This window comes from Gobio gobio, assembly GCF_949357685.1.
Source record: "Gobio gobio genome assembly, chromosome: 18".
In the NCBI taxonomy this organism is placed as follows: Eukaryota; Metazoa; Chordata; class Actinopteri; order Cypriniformes; family Gobionidae; genus Gobio; species Gobio gobio.
This window is the reverse complement of record NC_137111.1, coordinates 51,411,073-51,428,881: the sequence shown is the minus strand read 5'-3', so window position 1 is coordinate 51,428,881 and position 17,809 is coordinate 51,411,073. Positions and strand designations below refer to the sequence as shown.

Sequence of the window (17,809 nt, the reverse complement as noted above, 5' to 3'; positions counted from 1 at the left end):
TACTGAATATACTCAGAGTCAGTACTTCCACTACTAATGGTAGAGTCACAGACACTAGTATATATTGGGCTACAGTCTGGAGTCCTGCTCTCAGATAAACACAGAGCGACTGAACGCAGCTGCAGGTACTGAATATACTCAGAGTCAGTACTTCCACTACTGCTGGTAGAGTCACAGACACTAGTATATATTGGGCTACAGTCTGGAGTCCTGCTCTCAGATAAACACAGAGTGACTGAACACAGCTGCGGGTACTGAATATACTCAGAGTCAGTACTTCCACTACTGCTGGTAGAGTCACAGACACTAGTATATATTGGGCTACAGTCTGGAGTCCTGCTCTCTGATAAACACAGAGCGACTGAACGCAGCTGCAGGTACTGAATATACTCAGAGTCAGTACTTCCACTACTGCTGATAGAGTCACAGACACTAGTATATATTGGGCTACAGTCTGGAGTCCTGCTCTCAGATAAACACAGAGCGACTGAACGCAGCTGCAGGTACTGAATATACTCAGAGTCAGTACTTCCACTACTGCTGATAGAGTCACAGACACTAGTATATATTGGGCTACAGTCTGGAGTCCTGCTCTCAGATAAACACAGAGCGACTGAACGCAGCTGCAGGTACTGAATATACTCAGAGTCAGTACTTCCACTACTGCTGATAGAGTCACAGACACTAGTATATATTGGGCTACAGTCTGGAGTCCTGCTCTCAGATAAACACAGGGTGACTGAACGCAGCTGCGGGTACTGAATATACTCAGAGTCAGTACTACCACTACTGCTGGTAGAGTCACAGACACTAGTATATATTGGGCTACAGTCTGGAGTCCTGCTCTCAGATAAACACAGAGCGACTGAACGCAGCTGCAGGTACTGAATATACTCAGAGTCAGTACTTCCACTACTGCTGGTAGAGTCACAGACACTAGTATATATTGGGCTACAGTCTGGAGTCCTGCTCTCAGATAAACACAGGGTGACTGAACGCAGCTGCAGGTACTGAATATACTCAGAGTCAGTACTTCCACTACTGCTGATAGAGTCACAGACACTAGTATATATTGGGCTACAGTCTGGAGTCCTGCTCTCAGATAAACACAGAGTGACTGAACACAGCTGCAGGTACTGAATATACTCAGAGTCAGTACTTCCACTACTGCTGATAGAGTCACAGACACTAGTATATATTGGGCTACAGTCTGGAGTCCTGCTCTCAGATAAACACAGAGCGACTGAACACAGCTGCGGGTACTGAATATACTCAGAGTCAGTACTTCCACTACTGCTGGTAGAGTCACAGACACTAGTATATATTGGGCTACAGTCTGGAGTCCTGCTCTCAGATAAACACAGAGCGACTGAACGCAGCTGCAGGTACTGAATATACTCAGAGTCAGTACTTCCACTACTGCTGATAGAGTCACAGACACTAGTATATATTGGGCTACAGTCTGGAGTCCTGCTCTCAGATAAACACAGAGTGACTGAACACAGCTGCAGGTACTGAATATACTCAGAGTCAGTACTTCCACTACTGCTGATAGAGTCACAGACACTAGTATATATTGGGCTACAGTCTGGAGTCCTGCTCTCAGATAAACACAGAGCGACTGAACGCAGCTGCAGGTACTGAATATACTCAGAGTCAGTACTTCCACTACTAATGGTAGAGTCACAGACACTAGTATATATTGGGCTACAGTCTGGAGTCCTGCTCTCAGATAAACACAGAGCGACTGAACACAGCTGCAGGTACTGAATATACTCAGAGTCAGTACTTCCACTACTGCTGGTAGTCACATTATCATTATTTCAGTAACAACTTGGTACCAAAGTACCAGTACTTGTGACATCCCTATTAGGGAAATACTTCCAGTATTAGGCCATTATTTGAGGTGGTAGAACAGATTAGTCATGTGACCTCTCTCAGCTGGAGCTGTTGCCCCACACACACACACACACACACACACTCAGAGTATAGTTTGCTGCTGCTCATTGGACGGCTTAAATCCGAACCAAGTCCAAATAATGGATGTTGCACCGGTCTTTCACCAGCTCCTCCGTTTCGCTTTCAGCCGTTTACTCAAGATGACGAATACAATGATGCGTTGCAGCTCGTGGCTCTAACTTTTGCGGGTAGATTGCATCATCAACATGCATTGTCACGATAGAATTAAAATCTCTATCGTAGGCCAATTTTGTATTGTTTATATTGCATATTGTTTATATCACCCATTACTAATATGTTATGATTAATAGCAAATTTTTAAATATGGTTTCATTATAATTGTGGTGATTATCTCTAAGGGGGACACTCAACTTTATATATGATAATTACAATCTGAATCATAACCATGTCGTCAACAAATGTTAAAGTCAGCCACTGTTTATGATCATGTTAAATATGGTGCCTTTTACCCCAAATATCATACTTTTACTTTTACTGTTGCTTTAATTACCTTGAACAAAACTGACAAACATTAACAAGACCTTTGTTTCAAAATATATTCCATAATTTTAGCAATTCTTATTTGTTACTTAAATCTACAACAATTTTAAAACCCTCAAATATTAGATCAAATGAGTGCAGAATCATCTTTGCGCTGCTGCCTGAGATCGGTCAAAGATCAGACACGACAGCAAAAGTTGATGTTTTTGTCCTTCAAAATACTTTAATAGTTAAAAAGACACCGCTAAAAATGTGTATCATGATGCTGTAGTATTCTGCTTGTTAAAGGGATAGTTCACCCAAAAACGAAAATTTGATGTTTATCTGCTCACCCCCAAGGCATCCAAGATGTAGGTGTCTTTGTTTCTTCAGTAAAACTCAAATGAAGATTTTTAACTCTGTTGCGGTGTGCCAGTTGTATAATGCATGTCAATGGAGTCTAATTCTATTAGAGTAAAAAAAACATGGACAGACAACTTTAAATGAAACCCGCGGCTTGTGACGACACATTGATGTCTTAAGACACGAAACGATTGGTTTCTGATAGAAACCCAACAGTTTTTATGCAAATATATCACCTCATATCAGACGAACGCTTCAGCTCTCCAGACTGCCATCACTTCCTGAGAGTGAGGTCAAAATTCCGGCCAGGTCATAGATATATACATAGATACCTCATTAGTGCCTGCGTGGATCGCTCGAATGAGGCATCTACGTATACATATCTATGACCCGGCAGGAATTTTGACCTCACTCACGGGAAGTGATGGCAGCCTGGAGAGCTGAAGCGTTTGTCTGATATGAGGTGATATATTTGCATAAATACCGATCGGTTTCTCTCAGAAACCAATCGTTTCGTGTCTTAAGACATCAATGTGTCATCACAAGCCGCAGGGTTTAATTTGAAGTTGTCTGTCCATGTTTTTTTTACTCTAATAGAATTAGACTCCATTGACATGCATTATACAACTGGCACACAGCAACGGTTGAAGTTAAAAATCTTCATTTGTGTTCAACTGAAGAAACGAAGACACCTACATCTTGGATGCCTTAGGGGTAAGCAGAAAAACATCACATTTTCGTTTTTGGGTGAACTATCCCTTTAAAATGTATTAGGCTAAGCAGTAACTACAATAGGCTACAATATTTCTCTTTGCGTGAGACTGTGCGTGTGACAATGATGTGCATGTATTGCATGGACGGAGAAAGCAGGACGCCTGCATTTCATCTGACGGTGCGCACAAAAGGTTTTTTATTTAACATTGTAAAGTTAAATAACCATATAGCCTAACTAGCACCTTTGGGAGCATCAGTGCCACAGAACGAATAAAGCCTATAGGCTACTCTATCTCTAGACATTTTAAACGGTTAGGGTTAGTGTAAGGGTGAAAACTGCAAAAAGCAATTCAATTGTCAGACATCCATTTAGTGCATGTTCACAGAGGAAAACAACAGAAAAACAGAACTGGTTGTTCTCTCAATACTGTCTGTTTATTTTCCTGAGTGAGAAATGGCTTCAGATGATTCAGTGAGAGAGCAGTCCAAACTCATTCAAAGTGGATTCAGGCCGTTTTGCAAACGCGTGTGACCCTTTTTAGCATCATTTAAGCGTCAAAATGTGCGCACGGCGCAGTTCAGGTAGCCTACAGTTTAACTTCTTGAACCTAATGCTGTTAAACTGAATTTATTTTATTTTACCCCTTAAATATCCACATAAACAACAAATAATTTGTCACTATAGCAACATTATACCCCCGTTAATATACCCCTGGGCCTCGCACATTATGTTCGCACAGGGCTTCGCACCCCCCTTGCAACGGGCCTGGATTTGTAAATATGTTGTTTTTTGTAGAGTTATAAGCCATTATTTTTAAGTATGCCACTTAGACATGAAATCATTAAAATGTGGTTAATTTTAATACCAAAATGATATATTATTGTGTTATTGTGGTTGCTGAAAGAAAAAGAAAAACTGACTCAAAGAAATGAGGAAAATGGCATTATCCACTACTATAACAAAACATTAGAAGTAATGTGAGATTTTAAAGCATTAAAACACAATCCTCACGTGAGTGTGTTGAGCTGGCAGTGTTTATCCTCCAGTAGAGCAGAGATCTGATTCACTCGTGTCTCTCCTAGATCATGTTTACTCAGATTCAGATTTCTCAGGAGTAACGGGTTTTTACCCACAATTCCTCTCACATACTGACAGGCTTCATCTGCAGCAGGACTCACAAACCTGCAGAAGGGAAAATTAAGCAAGAATCAGTTGAATTAAACATGGTGTAATGAAAAACAGCATTTGATTCTAATGGGAAACATTGTGAAATTGTTTATCTTGAATTGGCTTCTGTGCAACACATTTTATTAGTGAAATAATATTTCTATAAACAATTCACCTGCACATTATGTATTATTTGATCCCGTCTCACCTCAGTGTCTTCAGCTGACAGTGTGGATCCTGTAGTAAATCACTGAGCTCCTTCACTCCTGATGGTCCAGGATCATTTCCTGTGAGATCCAGCTCTATCAGGTGTGAAGGGTTTGATCTCAGAGCTGAAGCCAGAGCTTTATAACCTTCTTCTGTGATACTGCAGTCTGACAGTCTAGAGGAAGAAAAAAAACTAATGAAGTGAAGGCCAAGTATGGTACCCTTCTGCCTTTACCTCATCCTAGTTAGGGCACACATCATAGGAGTAGTGGGCAGCCATTTTTGCCCGGGGAGCCATTGGGGGTTTTGTACCTCAGTCATTTCCTGCCGGTACTGAGAATCAAGCCTGCAACCTTCAGGTTACCGGTCTGACTCTCTAACCATCAGGCCACAATGGCCCCTAATAAAGTCTCAAATGTAATCAATAACTCATTTAGTGAAAACAAGATTCATTGTTTTAACTTATGATATTTATAAATCTATGCACCCCAAAAACACAATGTGTTGGTCAATGTAATTGTTTAATTTAAGCAAATCCAAACCTGAGTATCTGTAGTGCACACTGTGAATTTCCCAGTAGAGTGGATATTTCTGTTACTCCAGAGTCTCCTAGTTTATTTCCACTCAGATCCAGCTCTATCAGGTTTGAAGGGTTTGAATTAAACACTGACGCCAGAACAGCACAAGCTTCTTCTGTAATACTGATGCAGTTAAACCTGTAGAAGAAAGAACAAAGTAACCCAATAATAAAAATGAAGTTATAAATACATGTATATAAGTTGGCATTTGTTTTACACATTTAAACTGACTAAAACACTTACTTCAGTTTTTCCAGTCTACACTCTTTATTCTCAAACAGAGTTGAGAAGACCTTCATTCCAGAGTTTCTGAGTTTAGTCCCACTCAGATTCAGCTCGTTCAGATTGGAAGGGTTTGAATTTAAAGCTGCAGTCAGAACAGAACAATCTTCTTCTGTGATATCGCTGTTATTCAGACTGCGTAAAGGGGAAAAATAATATGTTTCAGTTTCATCTGAATATTTACCAAGAGTTAGTGGTTACTTGATAGTTTCAACAATACTAAAGTCCCACATGCATTCAGTCTGCACCAGCAGCAGGTTAACAAGTATTAAAGTGTCATCATAATGATAAAACTTACATTAGTATGTTCAGTTTACAGTGTTTATCTTGCAGTACAACAGCAAGTTTCTTCAATCCTGAGTGTCCTAGATCATGTTCACTCAGATTCAGCTCTCTCAGGAGTAACAGGTTTTCACCCACAACTCTATTCAGATACTGACAGGCTTCATCTGCAGCAGGACTCAAAAACCTGCAGAAGGGAAGATGATTCAATTAGGTTCTCCACTAGATGTGGTGTAATAATAAATACTGAAAATTATGGATAGTGATACTGCGCTCGTGTACTCCTACTGAAAAATGCTCCAATAGCAACAACTGATCCCACGCAGCGTGTGCAGTGTGGGATTACACATTTATCAATTGTTATCTCTAGGTTCCAATGTAATAGTATATAAACTGAAAACATCATGTACATAGTGTTTTACATTTTGAGGAAAAGATTGAAGACATTCTATGAAGATCAAGTTAATCAGCCCAGGTGTTTGAGATTAGTCTTTTGTCTTTATGTACTTCCTGATCATTTAGCATGACAAACTCAGGGCACAGTTGTGCTTGTGTCTCTATGATAATGTGAAGGTATGAGCAATACTGTCAGAGTGATTGGATTAGCATCTATGCATTTGAATGACACTGTTATGCTGAATGGATTAGAAATGGTGACACTCTAATGTCATGGGCGTGTCCCTTTACCTGGACACATTTCATTGCTTTGTTTAGATTGTCTCTGCCTCTGCTGTGTGTATCCCTCCCTGTTTAGCTTCACTGTTTTGAGTCAGACTCGTTGGACAGGGTTTTTCCTGCATTGAAAATTTTTTGGCGGCCGCCAAAACAAATTTTTGTCCCGCCAAAGCCTAATTCGATGAGTTATTGTGATTTATGAATGAAGTAGAATAGATGCTGCGCTTGTGACTGAGTGACAGAGAGAATGATCAGAGAGCTCCTCCCCGTGCGCACTCTCTGGGTCTTCAAAATAATTACTGTGTTAGCTTTCTCATATTAATCCAAATCAAAAGGTCGGAAGACCGAAAACATGTACACGTGGCACATTTGGACAATTTTTTCCTTGAATTAACGCTGGGTGTGAATTGCGCTCAAAAAACGTTGACTCTTCTCTGACCAGCTGACATAAACCATACTTTCAATAAACGGGAAACATTATATTCAGTTATTAAAGGGGGGGTGAAATGCTTTTTCATGCATACTGATCTTTTTGCACTGTTAAAGACTTGGATTCCCATGCTAAACATGGACACAGTTTCAAAAGCTAAGGTGGACGTTTGATGGGAGTATTTCTTTGCCAAAATTAGTACTTCCTGTTAGTCATAAGTTTCGGAAAGTTTTTTTCGATCATGGGTCCGCTTGACGTCAACAGGGCGGAATTTCCTTGTATGGGCCGTACGGACAATTCTACCGGAAGAGCGCGCGCAGACCGCGTGAAAGCAATAGGCTACGCCCATCAAAGCGCTGGCTCGTAGCCAAATAACCCCGCGTTAAGGCAAAAGTGGATGGAATTTGCTTTTCCGGATTTTCAGATCGCCTAATACTGAAGGATGGAGCGGTCCCAACGATAAAGGTCCCAACGTTGGAACCGCAGGCAGTGAGTAAGACTGCTTCAAATGTCTGTTTTTGCCTATGCCCATCAAGTAGCCCAAACATGACCACGTATTGATCAATGGAGCATGCGATGTATAGTGTGTACATTTGTTTAGCTGGCCACTATATGTGTATGTTTGTGTATTGTAAAAGCACTCCAAACAACAATACACAAAGAATGGGGAAATATGTTGAACTAAATAAGCGCGCTTCTTCATTCAAATGCGCTACTATTCCATGTCTTTCTATGTAAACACTAGCCTGACGCGCAAAACCAGTCCGCTTACTACAAATCATGTCTACACAAACCACGCGTAAACAAACACACACACACACACACACACACACACACACACACACACACACACACACACACACACACACACACACACACACACGATATAATTAAAGTATAAATGTGTATATAACACAAGCCGCTAAGCATATTATATAGTTAGTGTAACTTATACCACATAGTTGACGTCCTGCTCTAGTCGTTTTTGCTGCTGCTCCTGTTCAACTTCAGCCTCTGGGTCTGATTCCGGATCATAGATGTATGGCTGTATCTGATTAAAAGCCATTTTTTATGTTGAATAAAGTTTTTTCCCGCTTTTAGGGATGACGCAGCTTTCAGACGCACTCAACACAGTAACAGCGGCGCGCGCTCGACATTCTTTAGCTCCGCCCACACGATACGCCCCCAGCCGCACGGCTTTTTCCGGAAAGACTCGGAACAGCGCATCTTCCTTTTATAATTATAATAAAAATAAAGACTTTTCGGAAATATGCAGGATGGAATACTACTCTATAGGTACTCAAGATTGACATGAGACTGACTGACCCCCCTTTAAGTGTTTTCTGTGTGTTGACATCTTCCGCGATATTCTAAGAGACGGTATTCGCACACAACGCGTCTGCTAATGTCCGATTCGTGACCTAATGACTCCTTTGAACCGAATCATTTTAACGTCTGGTTAAAACAGTGTTTCCCAACCGGGGTGCCGTCTGACAAGAGCAGGGGTGCCGTGTAAAAGTCCTTCAAATAATTCTCTCTTTGTAAACTTTGTTCAGTGCATGCGAGTGCTGCTGTATGTTCGAATGTGACCAGTCATTTTCGCCGTCATCACCGGGTGTAGTGCCAGAAGACGCGAATGAGAAGTAGCACGCGCTGTGAGAACATTTGTCTCTGTACACTCATCCGACTGCGCGCACACGTCTCACAGCGCGCAAATATTGAGTTCTCTTTCAAGTCTTGCTCTTGAACGGACAAACTCACACAAAAAGTATGTCAACATGTACATCTTGATGAGTATTCTAGCAGACATAGTCTGTATGCCTTAAGTAAACTTTATACAGTCGAGAAAGACGACGCATACCCATGCATTAGCTCTTAAAGGGGCAGTAGCCTTTACTGCTGTCTGTTTAATGTCAAACAGCAAAAGACAAGGACATCACTCACTGCTCTTGATTGAATAGCTTTTGTAAGTTTAATAGGATTAATCTTTAATTTATACACTCAAATATGCAATGTTATTTTACATTTGATCAATTTCTGTACCTGAAAACTAATGTTAGACGTACCTGAAAAGCATAGTTTATTTTATTAGTATCTTTGCTCAATAGTATTTATTTGTGCTGCTGCTTGTATTTAAATTATTTGTTCTTATTATTTTCTTTATTTTTATTTGACAGTAGTCCTTTTTTCCCTGAACATAGCAAATACTGAACCGTACCGAAACCGTGATAGGCTACAAACCGAACCATGAGCAATCTGTACCGTTACACCCCTAGCATAAAGTATGCAAACATTTTCAAAGGGTGCCATGACTGAAAAAAGGTTGGGAAACACTGGGTTAGAACAACTGATCTGTCCAACACTGAACTAACGAATCAGTTTATTAATTTACTCAGAACGCATCTGAAATGAGAACACAAGTGTGCTTACCCAATTTAGCAAGAGTGGATAGTAAGAATTATTTTTAATTATCAACAGCATTTCAGCTTATTTCTGTTGACAATGTGTAGTAAAATAAATAGCCTACAATCATTTAGACTGGAGTGAGGTGAAACCAGAACAAAGTTGTTATTAGCTAGCTGATTATATGATTATATACCAAAACAATTATCTGTAAATAGTGTAAAAAATGAGGAACAAAAGAAACAAACCTCGATGTAAGAGATCATACATAATATGAGATATCAAAATAAGATGATCAAAAGTACTAGCATTTTTTAAATGTATTGTCAGTATTGCGCTCGCAGGGTAGGGTGTGTGTGTGTGTGTCTTCGGTGTGTGTGTGAACCACCACCGAATGACCATTTTTGACCCAGGAAAAACCCTGGTTGGATGACTACAGCGAAGAACAGCGAGTCTCAATAAAGAGTAACGTCTGCTTGAAAGATATCTCAACATCTCCTGATCTCTGCTTCGACGAGGAAAAGAGTTTCCAACACCCCCTTCCCAACGAGCACTTTGAAAGCGGGGTTCGTAACAGTAGTGCATACAGTGCATGATTGTATTTTGTATGTATCGGTGTGTGTGGTGCTGTTATGGTGGCGGCGTGGGGTGTGTTGATTGTTAGTGAAGGCCCTGACTGAAACACCATGGTACATACTGAGTGTTAGCTTAAACGATTAGCAGAACTTTGTGAGACCACAATGAATTAAGATGAGTGACCGCTTTATAAAAAGGGAAATGAATTATAAAAGGGAGTGCGTTTCTGCACGCTTTCTAGGCAATAATCCATTCAGAATTTGAAAACACATATGTTTTGCTGCATTTAGGTAAGGCAATGGCTATTTATTATTCGCACTGGCTGCCATGACAAATCATGCATATGCTTGCCTATTCAAAGTATAGTGGTTTGTGAACATAACCACTTTAATAACAAGAGCGTTTATGCTGGCATGTGTAGGTTGTTGATGGGCAACACGCATTTCCATTACTCCCAACTCCATTACTAAAAAAGAAATTTAATTACAGTAACGCGTTACTACCCAACACTAATACGGCACATGTTTAATAAAGATTTGTCTATATTTAATGTATATAGTGAAGACTATGCAGTGTTATTTTACATTTGATTACTTTATTCAAAAACTATTACAAATTGTAATAGATTATTGTGATATTTTACTGGTAACTAAACATTTGAACCACTGACCCAAACAGGCCAGTAGAAAAAATCCTTATTTATGAGCCCTGTAGACAAATGCAGATAAAAAGCAGGTATCGGTATTGGCAAGTGCCAAAAATGAAAGTATTGGTATCTTGCATTGTTCTAGATAAAAAAAAATATCCTAATTAATTTGTCAGTTTTGATACAACAATAGATTGTACAGATTGACCTGCATATAATTTATTTTGCATTATTTGATCCCATCTCACCTCAGTGTCTTCAGCTGACAGTGTGGATCCTGTAGTAAATCACTGAGCTCCTTCACTCCTGATGGTCCAGGATCATTTCCTGTGAGATCCAGCTCTATCAGGTGTGAAGGGTTTGATCTCAGAGCTGAAGCCAGAGCTTTATAACCTTCTTCTGTGATACTGCAGTCTGAGAGTCTAGAGGAAGAAAAAAACTAATGAAGTGAAGGCCAAGTATGGTACCCTTCTGCATTTACCTCATCCTAGTTAGGGCACACATCATAGGAGTAGTGAATAGTGAACACATACACTCTCACACACTCTCACACACACACACACACACACACACACACACACACACACACACACACACACACACACACACACACACACACACACACACACACACACACACACACACACACACACACACACACACACACACACACACACACACACACACACACACACACACACACACACACACACACACACACACACACACACACTGCAAACTTAGGGCACACATCATAGGAGTAGTGGGCAGCCATTTTTGCCCGGGGAGACATTGGGGGTTTTGTGCCCCAGTAATTTCCTGCCGGTACTGAGAATCAAGCCTGCAACCTTCAGGTTACCGGTCTGACTCTCTAACCATCAGGCCACAACGGCCCAAAATAAAGTCTCGAATGTAATCAATTATTTGTTTAGTGAAAACAAGATTCATTGTTTTAACTTATGATATTTATAAATCTAAGCACCCCAAAAACACAATGGCCCTCATTTATCAGTCTTGCGTAGAAACGGGCATATTTGTTGGCGTAAGATTATGCTTACACTCCTCTCACTGCCTGATTTATGAAGCTGTGCGCACCTCTGAAATCCAGGTGTACGCAATACCTGATCTTGATAAATGCCGCGGCTGAAAATGATCGTCATTAGAATAACACGCCCCTAAGTCTCTGCCTCCCCCACACCCTCATTTTACGCCATGGACAAACGAAAGACGGCAAAGAAGCAAAACTTCTCCGACGTGGAGATCGAGACCATCACCAGGGAAGTGGAAAAAAACAAATTTGTTTTATCCATCCATCCATCCATCCATCATCTTCCGCTTATCCGGGGCCGGGTCGCGGGATGAACAGTCTAAGCAGAGACTTCCCTCTCCCTAGCCACTTCCTCCAGCTCTTCCGGGGGAACCCTGAGGCGTTCCCAGGGTAGCCGGGAGACATAGTCCTTCCAGCGTGTCCTAGGTCTTCCCCGAGGCCTCCTCCCGGTGGGACGTGCCTGGAACACCTCCCTGGGAAGGCGTCCAGGAGGCATCCGAAATAGATGCCCAAGCCACCTCAGCCTGCTCCTCTCGATGTGGAAGAGCAACGGCTCTACTCTGAGCTCCTCCCGAGTGACCGAGCTTCTCACCGATCTCTAAGGGAGCGCCCAGCCCCCCTACGGAGAAAGCTCATTTTGGCCGCCTGTATCCGGGATCTTGTCCTTTCGGTCATGACCCACAGCTCATAACCATAGGTGAGAGTAGGAACGTAGATTGACCGGTAAATCAAGAGCTTTGCCTTACAGCTCAGCTCCTTCTTTACCACGACAGACCGGTACATCGACTGCATTACTGCAGAAGCTGCACCGATCTGTCTGTCAATCTCCCGTTCCATCCTCCCCTCACTCGTGAACAAGACCCCAAGATACTTGAACTCCTCCACTTGAGGCAGGAACTCTCCACCCACCTGAAGCGGGCAAGCCACCCTTTTCAGACTGAGAAACATGGCCTCGGACTTGGAGGTGCTGATCCCCATCCCAGCCGCTTCACACTCGGCTGCAAACCGTCCCAGTGCACGCTGAAGGTCCTGGCTTGAGGAGGCCAACACGGCAACATCATCTGCAAAAAGCAGTGACGAAATCGCGTGGTCCCCAAACCGGACACTCTCCGGCCCTTGGCTGCGCCTAGAAATTCTGTCCATAAAAATTATGAACAGAACCGGTGACAAAGGGCAGCCCTGCCGGAGTCCAACATGCACCGGGAACAAGTCTGACTTACTGCCGGCAATGCAGACCAAGCTCCTGCTCCGGTCGTACAGGAACCGAACAGCCCTAAGCAGGGGGCTTAGGGCCTCATACTCCCATACCCCATACTCCCAGAGCACCCTCCACAGGAAGCCACGAGGAACACAGTGGAATGCCTTCTCCAAATCCATAAAACACATGTGGACTGGTTGGGCAAACTCCCATGAACCCCCCAGCACCCTAGAAAGGGTATAGAGCTGGTCCAGTGTTCCACGACCGGGACGAAAACCACACTGTTCCTCCTGAATCCGAGGTTCCACTATCGGCCGAATTCTCCTCTCCAGTACCCTGGCATAGACTTTCCCGGGGAGGCTGAGAAGTGTGATCCCCCTATAGTTGGAACACACTCTCCGGTCCCCCTTCTTGAAAAGAGGGAGCACCACCCTGGTCTGCCAGTCCAGAGGTACTGTCCCCAACCGCCATGCGATGTTGCAGAGGCGTGTCAGCCAAGACAGCCCCACGACATCCAGAGACTTGAGGTACTCAGGGCGGATCTCATCCAACCCCGGTGCCTTGCCACCGAGGAGCTTTTTAATCACCTCGATGACTTCAGCCTGGGTGATGGACGAGTCCACCTCTGAGTCCCCAGCCACTGCTTCCTCAACGAAAGACATGTCGGTGGGATTGAGGAGATCCTCGAAGTATTCCTTCCACCGCCCGACGATAGTGAGGTCAACAGGTGCCCATCTCCACTGTAAACAGTGTTGGTAAGGCACTGTTTCCCCTTCTTGAGGCGTCGAATGGTTTGCCAGAATCTCTTCGAGGCCAACCGATAGTCTTTCTCCATGGCCTCACCGAACTCCTCCCAGGCCCGATTTTTTGCCTCCACGACTACCCGGGCTGCAGTCCGCTTGGCCTGCTGGTACCTGTCAGCTGCCTCCAGAGTCCCACAAGCCATCCAGGCCCGATAGGACTCCTTCTTCAGCTTGACGGCATCCCTTACTTCCGGTGTCCACCACCGGGTTCGGGGATTACCGCCTCGACAGGCACCGGAGACCTTACGGCCACAGCTCCGAGCGGCCGCAGCGACAATAGAGGTGGAGAACATGGTCCACTCGGACTCAATATCTCCAGACTCCCTCGGGATCCGGTCGAAGTACGTTTGGGTCTGCCGAGTCTGTCCAGCTTCCTCCCCCGCCATCGGATCCAACTCACCACCAGGTGGTGATCAGTTGACAGCTCCGCCCCTCTCTTCACCCGAGTGTCCAAGACATATGGCCGAAGGCCTGATGACACGACCACAAAGTCGATCATCGACCTCCATGTGCCATGTGCACTGATGGACACCCTTATGCTTGAACATGGTGTCCGTTATGGAGAAAACCGTGGCTAGCACAGAAATCCAATAACAGAACACCGCTCGGGTTCAGATCAGGGGGGCCGTTCCTCCAAATCACTCCCCTCCAGATGTCACTGTCACTGCCCACGTGGGCGTTGAAGTCCCCCAGTAGAACGACGGAGTCTCCAGTCGGAGCACTTTCCAGCACCCCTCCCAGAGACTCCAAGAGGGCCGGGTACTCTGCACTGCCATTTGGGCCGTGGGCACAAATGACAGTGAGAGCCCTGTCCCTGACTCGAAGGCCCAGGGAAGCGACCCTCTCGTTCATCGGGGTAAACTCCAACACATGGCGGCTGAGCTGAGGGGCTATAAGCAAACCCACTCCAGCCCTCCGCCTCTCACCATGGGCAACTCCAGAGTGGTAGAGACTCCAGCCTCTCTCGAGAAGTGTGGTTCCAGAGCCCAAGCTGTGCATGGAGGTGAGCCCGACTATCTCTAGTCGGTACCTCTCGACCTCCCGCACAAGCTCAGGCTCCTTCCCCGCCAACGAGGTGACATTCCACGTCCCAAAAGCCAGATTCCGTGTCCAGAGATTGGGTCGTCGGGGGCCTCGCCCTCGACTGTTGCCCGATTCACTATGCACCGGCCCCTTACGCTCCCTCCTGCAGGTAGTGAGCCCACAGGAGGGCGGCCCCACGTCACTCCTTTGGGCTGAGCCCGGTCAGACCCCATGGGGGGAGGCCCGGCCACCAGGCGCTCGCATATGAGCCCCAACCCCGGGCCTGGCTCCAGGGAGGGGCCCCGGCTGTGCCATGCTGGGCGACGTCACGGTCCTTGGTGTAATTGTCAACATAAGGGTTTGTGAACTGTTCTTAGTCTGGCCCGTCACCAAGGACCTGTTTGCCTTGGGAGACCCTACCAGGGGCATATAGCCCCAGACAACATAGCTCCCAGGATCATTCGGGTACTCAAACCTCTCCACCACGATAAAAAGACAGTTCAAGGAGAGGAAGTCTACATAAAAGTCTATGTTTTATTTGGGAGTTTAAAGAGTGGGATTAAAGGCGCCCACAAAAACAAAATATGGACCTAAATTACGAGTACTGTTAATAGTGTGGGGGTTGAGAAGCACACTCCAGCAGAGGTAATAATATTTTATTTCTTAATATAGCCCAATAGTGATCAAGTTAAGTATGAGTTTTCTTGTTTATTGTAGGTGGAAAAAAAAGTGGTCAGATATAAAGATCGCCACAAAGAGGCACGTCTCGGCACTGAAGAGGAGCCAGAGTCAGCCATCATTGACAATTGGTGTACGGTGGAAATCCAGTTTAAATAGCTGTTTGGATGAGAAATTACCTATCACAATGCAATATTTTACAGCACGTGTTTTGAAACAATTAGCATTTAATTTCGTATCATGTCACATGTATTGGGGTGCAATAGTGATGATGATGTGATGTGGAGTACCATTCATTCACATTAATAATTGTGACAATTTGTAAGATTCTTATTATTATTATGATTTTTTTTATTAATGACGCTTATTGTTATTTAGAAGAAGAATGTCGTTATTATTATTTATTTTATTATTATTATTTAAAAGAAGAAGAATGTCATTTTTATTATTTTGTCAGTCTGAATTATTTTCAGTCCCAGTCCGTGCGCAGCTGCCGGGCCTAACCAACGTCAGGTAAAGCGCACAGGCTCGCAACTGGAGGAATACATATGCCTAAAAATCAAATGCTTTGGTAAAGTCACACAAATTAAACATTGAAGTCCATGTTGCACAAAAATAAACACTGAAGTTTATAATTACTATGTTCTTGTTGTTGTTTTCTGCACATTTTCGCACTAACTCAAAACGTGCGTACACCACCTCCTGAGCTGGCGTAGGATTTGAGCGTGCCGTACGCCAACGTCCATATTGATAAATCTCAAAGTCACCGTGGTTTTGGGTGTACGCAGGGGCATAAATTTCATCTAACAGTAGGGGGGGACGATAAACATGAAATTTCTCAAGAGCAATTTTTGAAGGGGACACAAATAATACAGCCAAAATCGTACTTGTAAGGATATGTGTACTACAAAAAAAATTTAAAAATATAAAAAACAATTTGTGCTTATTTGGCGTTTTGGTGCACTGAAAAATTATCTAATGTCCGTTTTTCTTTTCTCTGTCATTTTATCTGACCAACAACACAAAGCAATAGTTGTTTAAATATGAGTAGGTTCACCACACAGTCATATTATATAAAATTATCTTGCATCCTCCACATAGTATTTTATATTATGATATTCAGATCTTTACATATTCAACTGCAGCAAGCCCTCTGATCTGCCACTTATTATCATATTGAGCAAAACCCAACACAGATCTGACAGCGCCGTGCGCATATACTTTAGGTTTAGAATTAGCGCCAATTCGAGGGTGGGTTGCTTGAATTATGGGTTCATTAGTCTATTATTCTTAATGAAAAACACAGCAAGAAAACAGTACAATGACACACTCCCTTAAATAGGCACTTTTACATTTCGCTTTGAAACCAAATCTTCCGCGATCATCTTGTCTGTCAGCTGTTTGCTCTAGTGATGAATGAAATCTGACTCTCGTTCGGCTCGTGCTGTATTGAGCAGACACGTTCAGTTTTTAATTGTTGTGTCTGTTCTCTAACTAAACAAAATTATTTTATTACTATAAAAATGAAAACGACGGTGGCCCGGGGCGGTGCCGCGGTGGGCAAGTGATATTAACAGTGTTTTGCCTAATCTGTATTAAAGAGAAAAGAGTCAATTCATCTGATGTTTAAAGTGAATAAAATAGCATTGACAGCTTACTGGAGTTTCACAACTGCTGTCTGAAGAGCTTTGTTCTCTCCCCAAACTTGTGTGGTAGTTTTTTTACGTTCTATGGGTAACGTTAGGTGCGCGGTGGATCAAACCACTGTGGGGCAAGGGGGGAGGGGGGACTCAAAATGTTTCTAAACTTAAACGCATTTTTTGTCCCGTTTGCTTTTGTATTGTTTTACTACTTACACATTTATTTTAAGTATACATCATTATATTATTGACAATACTCAGCATGGTTTTTAGGGGGGGGGGGCAGCCCTCAGATTGGGGGGGTCCTGTCCCCCCCGTCCCCCCCGTGATTTACGCCCCTGGGTGTACGCTGGAAATTTGGTGTACGCACTTTTGATAAATGAAGCCCAATGTGTTGGTCAATGTAATTGTTTAATTTAACCAAATCCAAACCTGAGTATCTGTAGTGCACACTGTGAATTTCCCAGTAGAGTGGATATTTCTGTTACTCCAGAGTCTCCTAGTTTATTTCCACTCAGATCCAGCTCTATCAGGTTTGAAGGGTTTGAATTAAACACTGACGCCAGAACAGCACAAGCTTCTTCTGTAATACTGATGCAGTTAAACCTGTAGAAGAAAGAACAAAGTAACCCAATAATAAAAATGAAGCTATAAAT

The 17,809-nt window shown here is 43.3% G+C and overlaps 1 protein-coding gene across 6 annotated transcripts in view; it reads right to left on the bottom strand.

Annotated features, from left to right (window-relative positions):
* The window catches only part of LOC307142162 (uncharacterized protein), a 248,757-nt gene that overhangs the window by 150,259 nt on the left and 80,689 nt on the right, over positions 1 to 17,809 (bottom strand). For all 6 annotated transcript variants that reach the window (XM_079842775.1, XM_079842776.1, XM_079842777.1 and 3 more), the window contains 7 exons: positions 17,586 to 17,759; positions 11,012 to 11,185; positions 6,050 to 6,220; positions 5,713 to 5,886; positions 5,434 to 5,607; positions 4,893 to 5,066; positions 4,529 to 4,699 (listed from right to left, as the gene is read on the bottom strand). In XM_079842775.1, the coding sequence (XP_079698901.1) occupies positions 4,529 to 4,699; positions 4,893 to 5,066; positions 5,434 to 5,607; positions 5,713 to 5,886; positions 6,050 to 6,220; positions 11,012 to 11,185; positions 17,586 to 17,759 (1,212 nt within the window). The remainder of the gene's footprint in view (positions 1 to 4,528; positions 4,700 to 4,892; positions 5,067 to 5,433; positions 5,608 to 5,712; positions 5,887 to 6,049; positions 6,221 to 11,011; positions 11,186 to 17,585; positions 17,760 to 17,809) is intronic.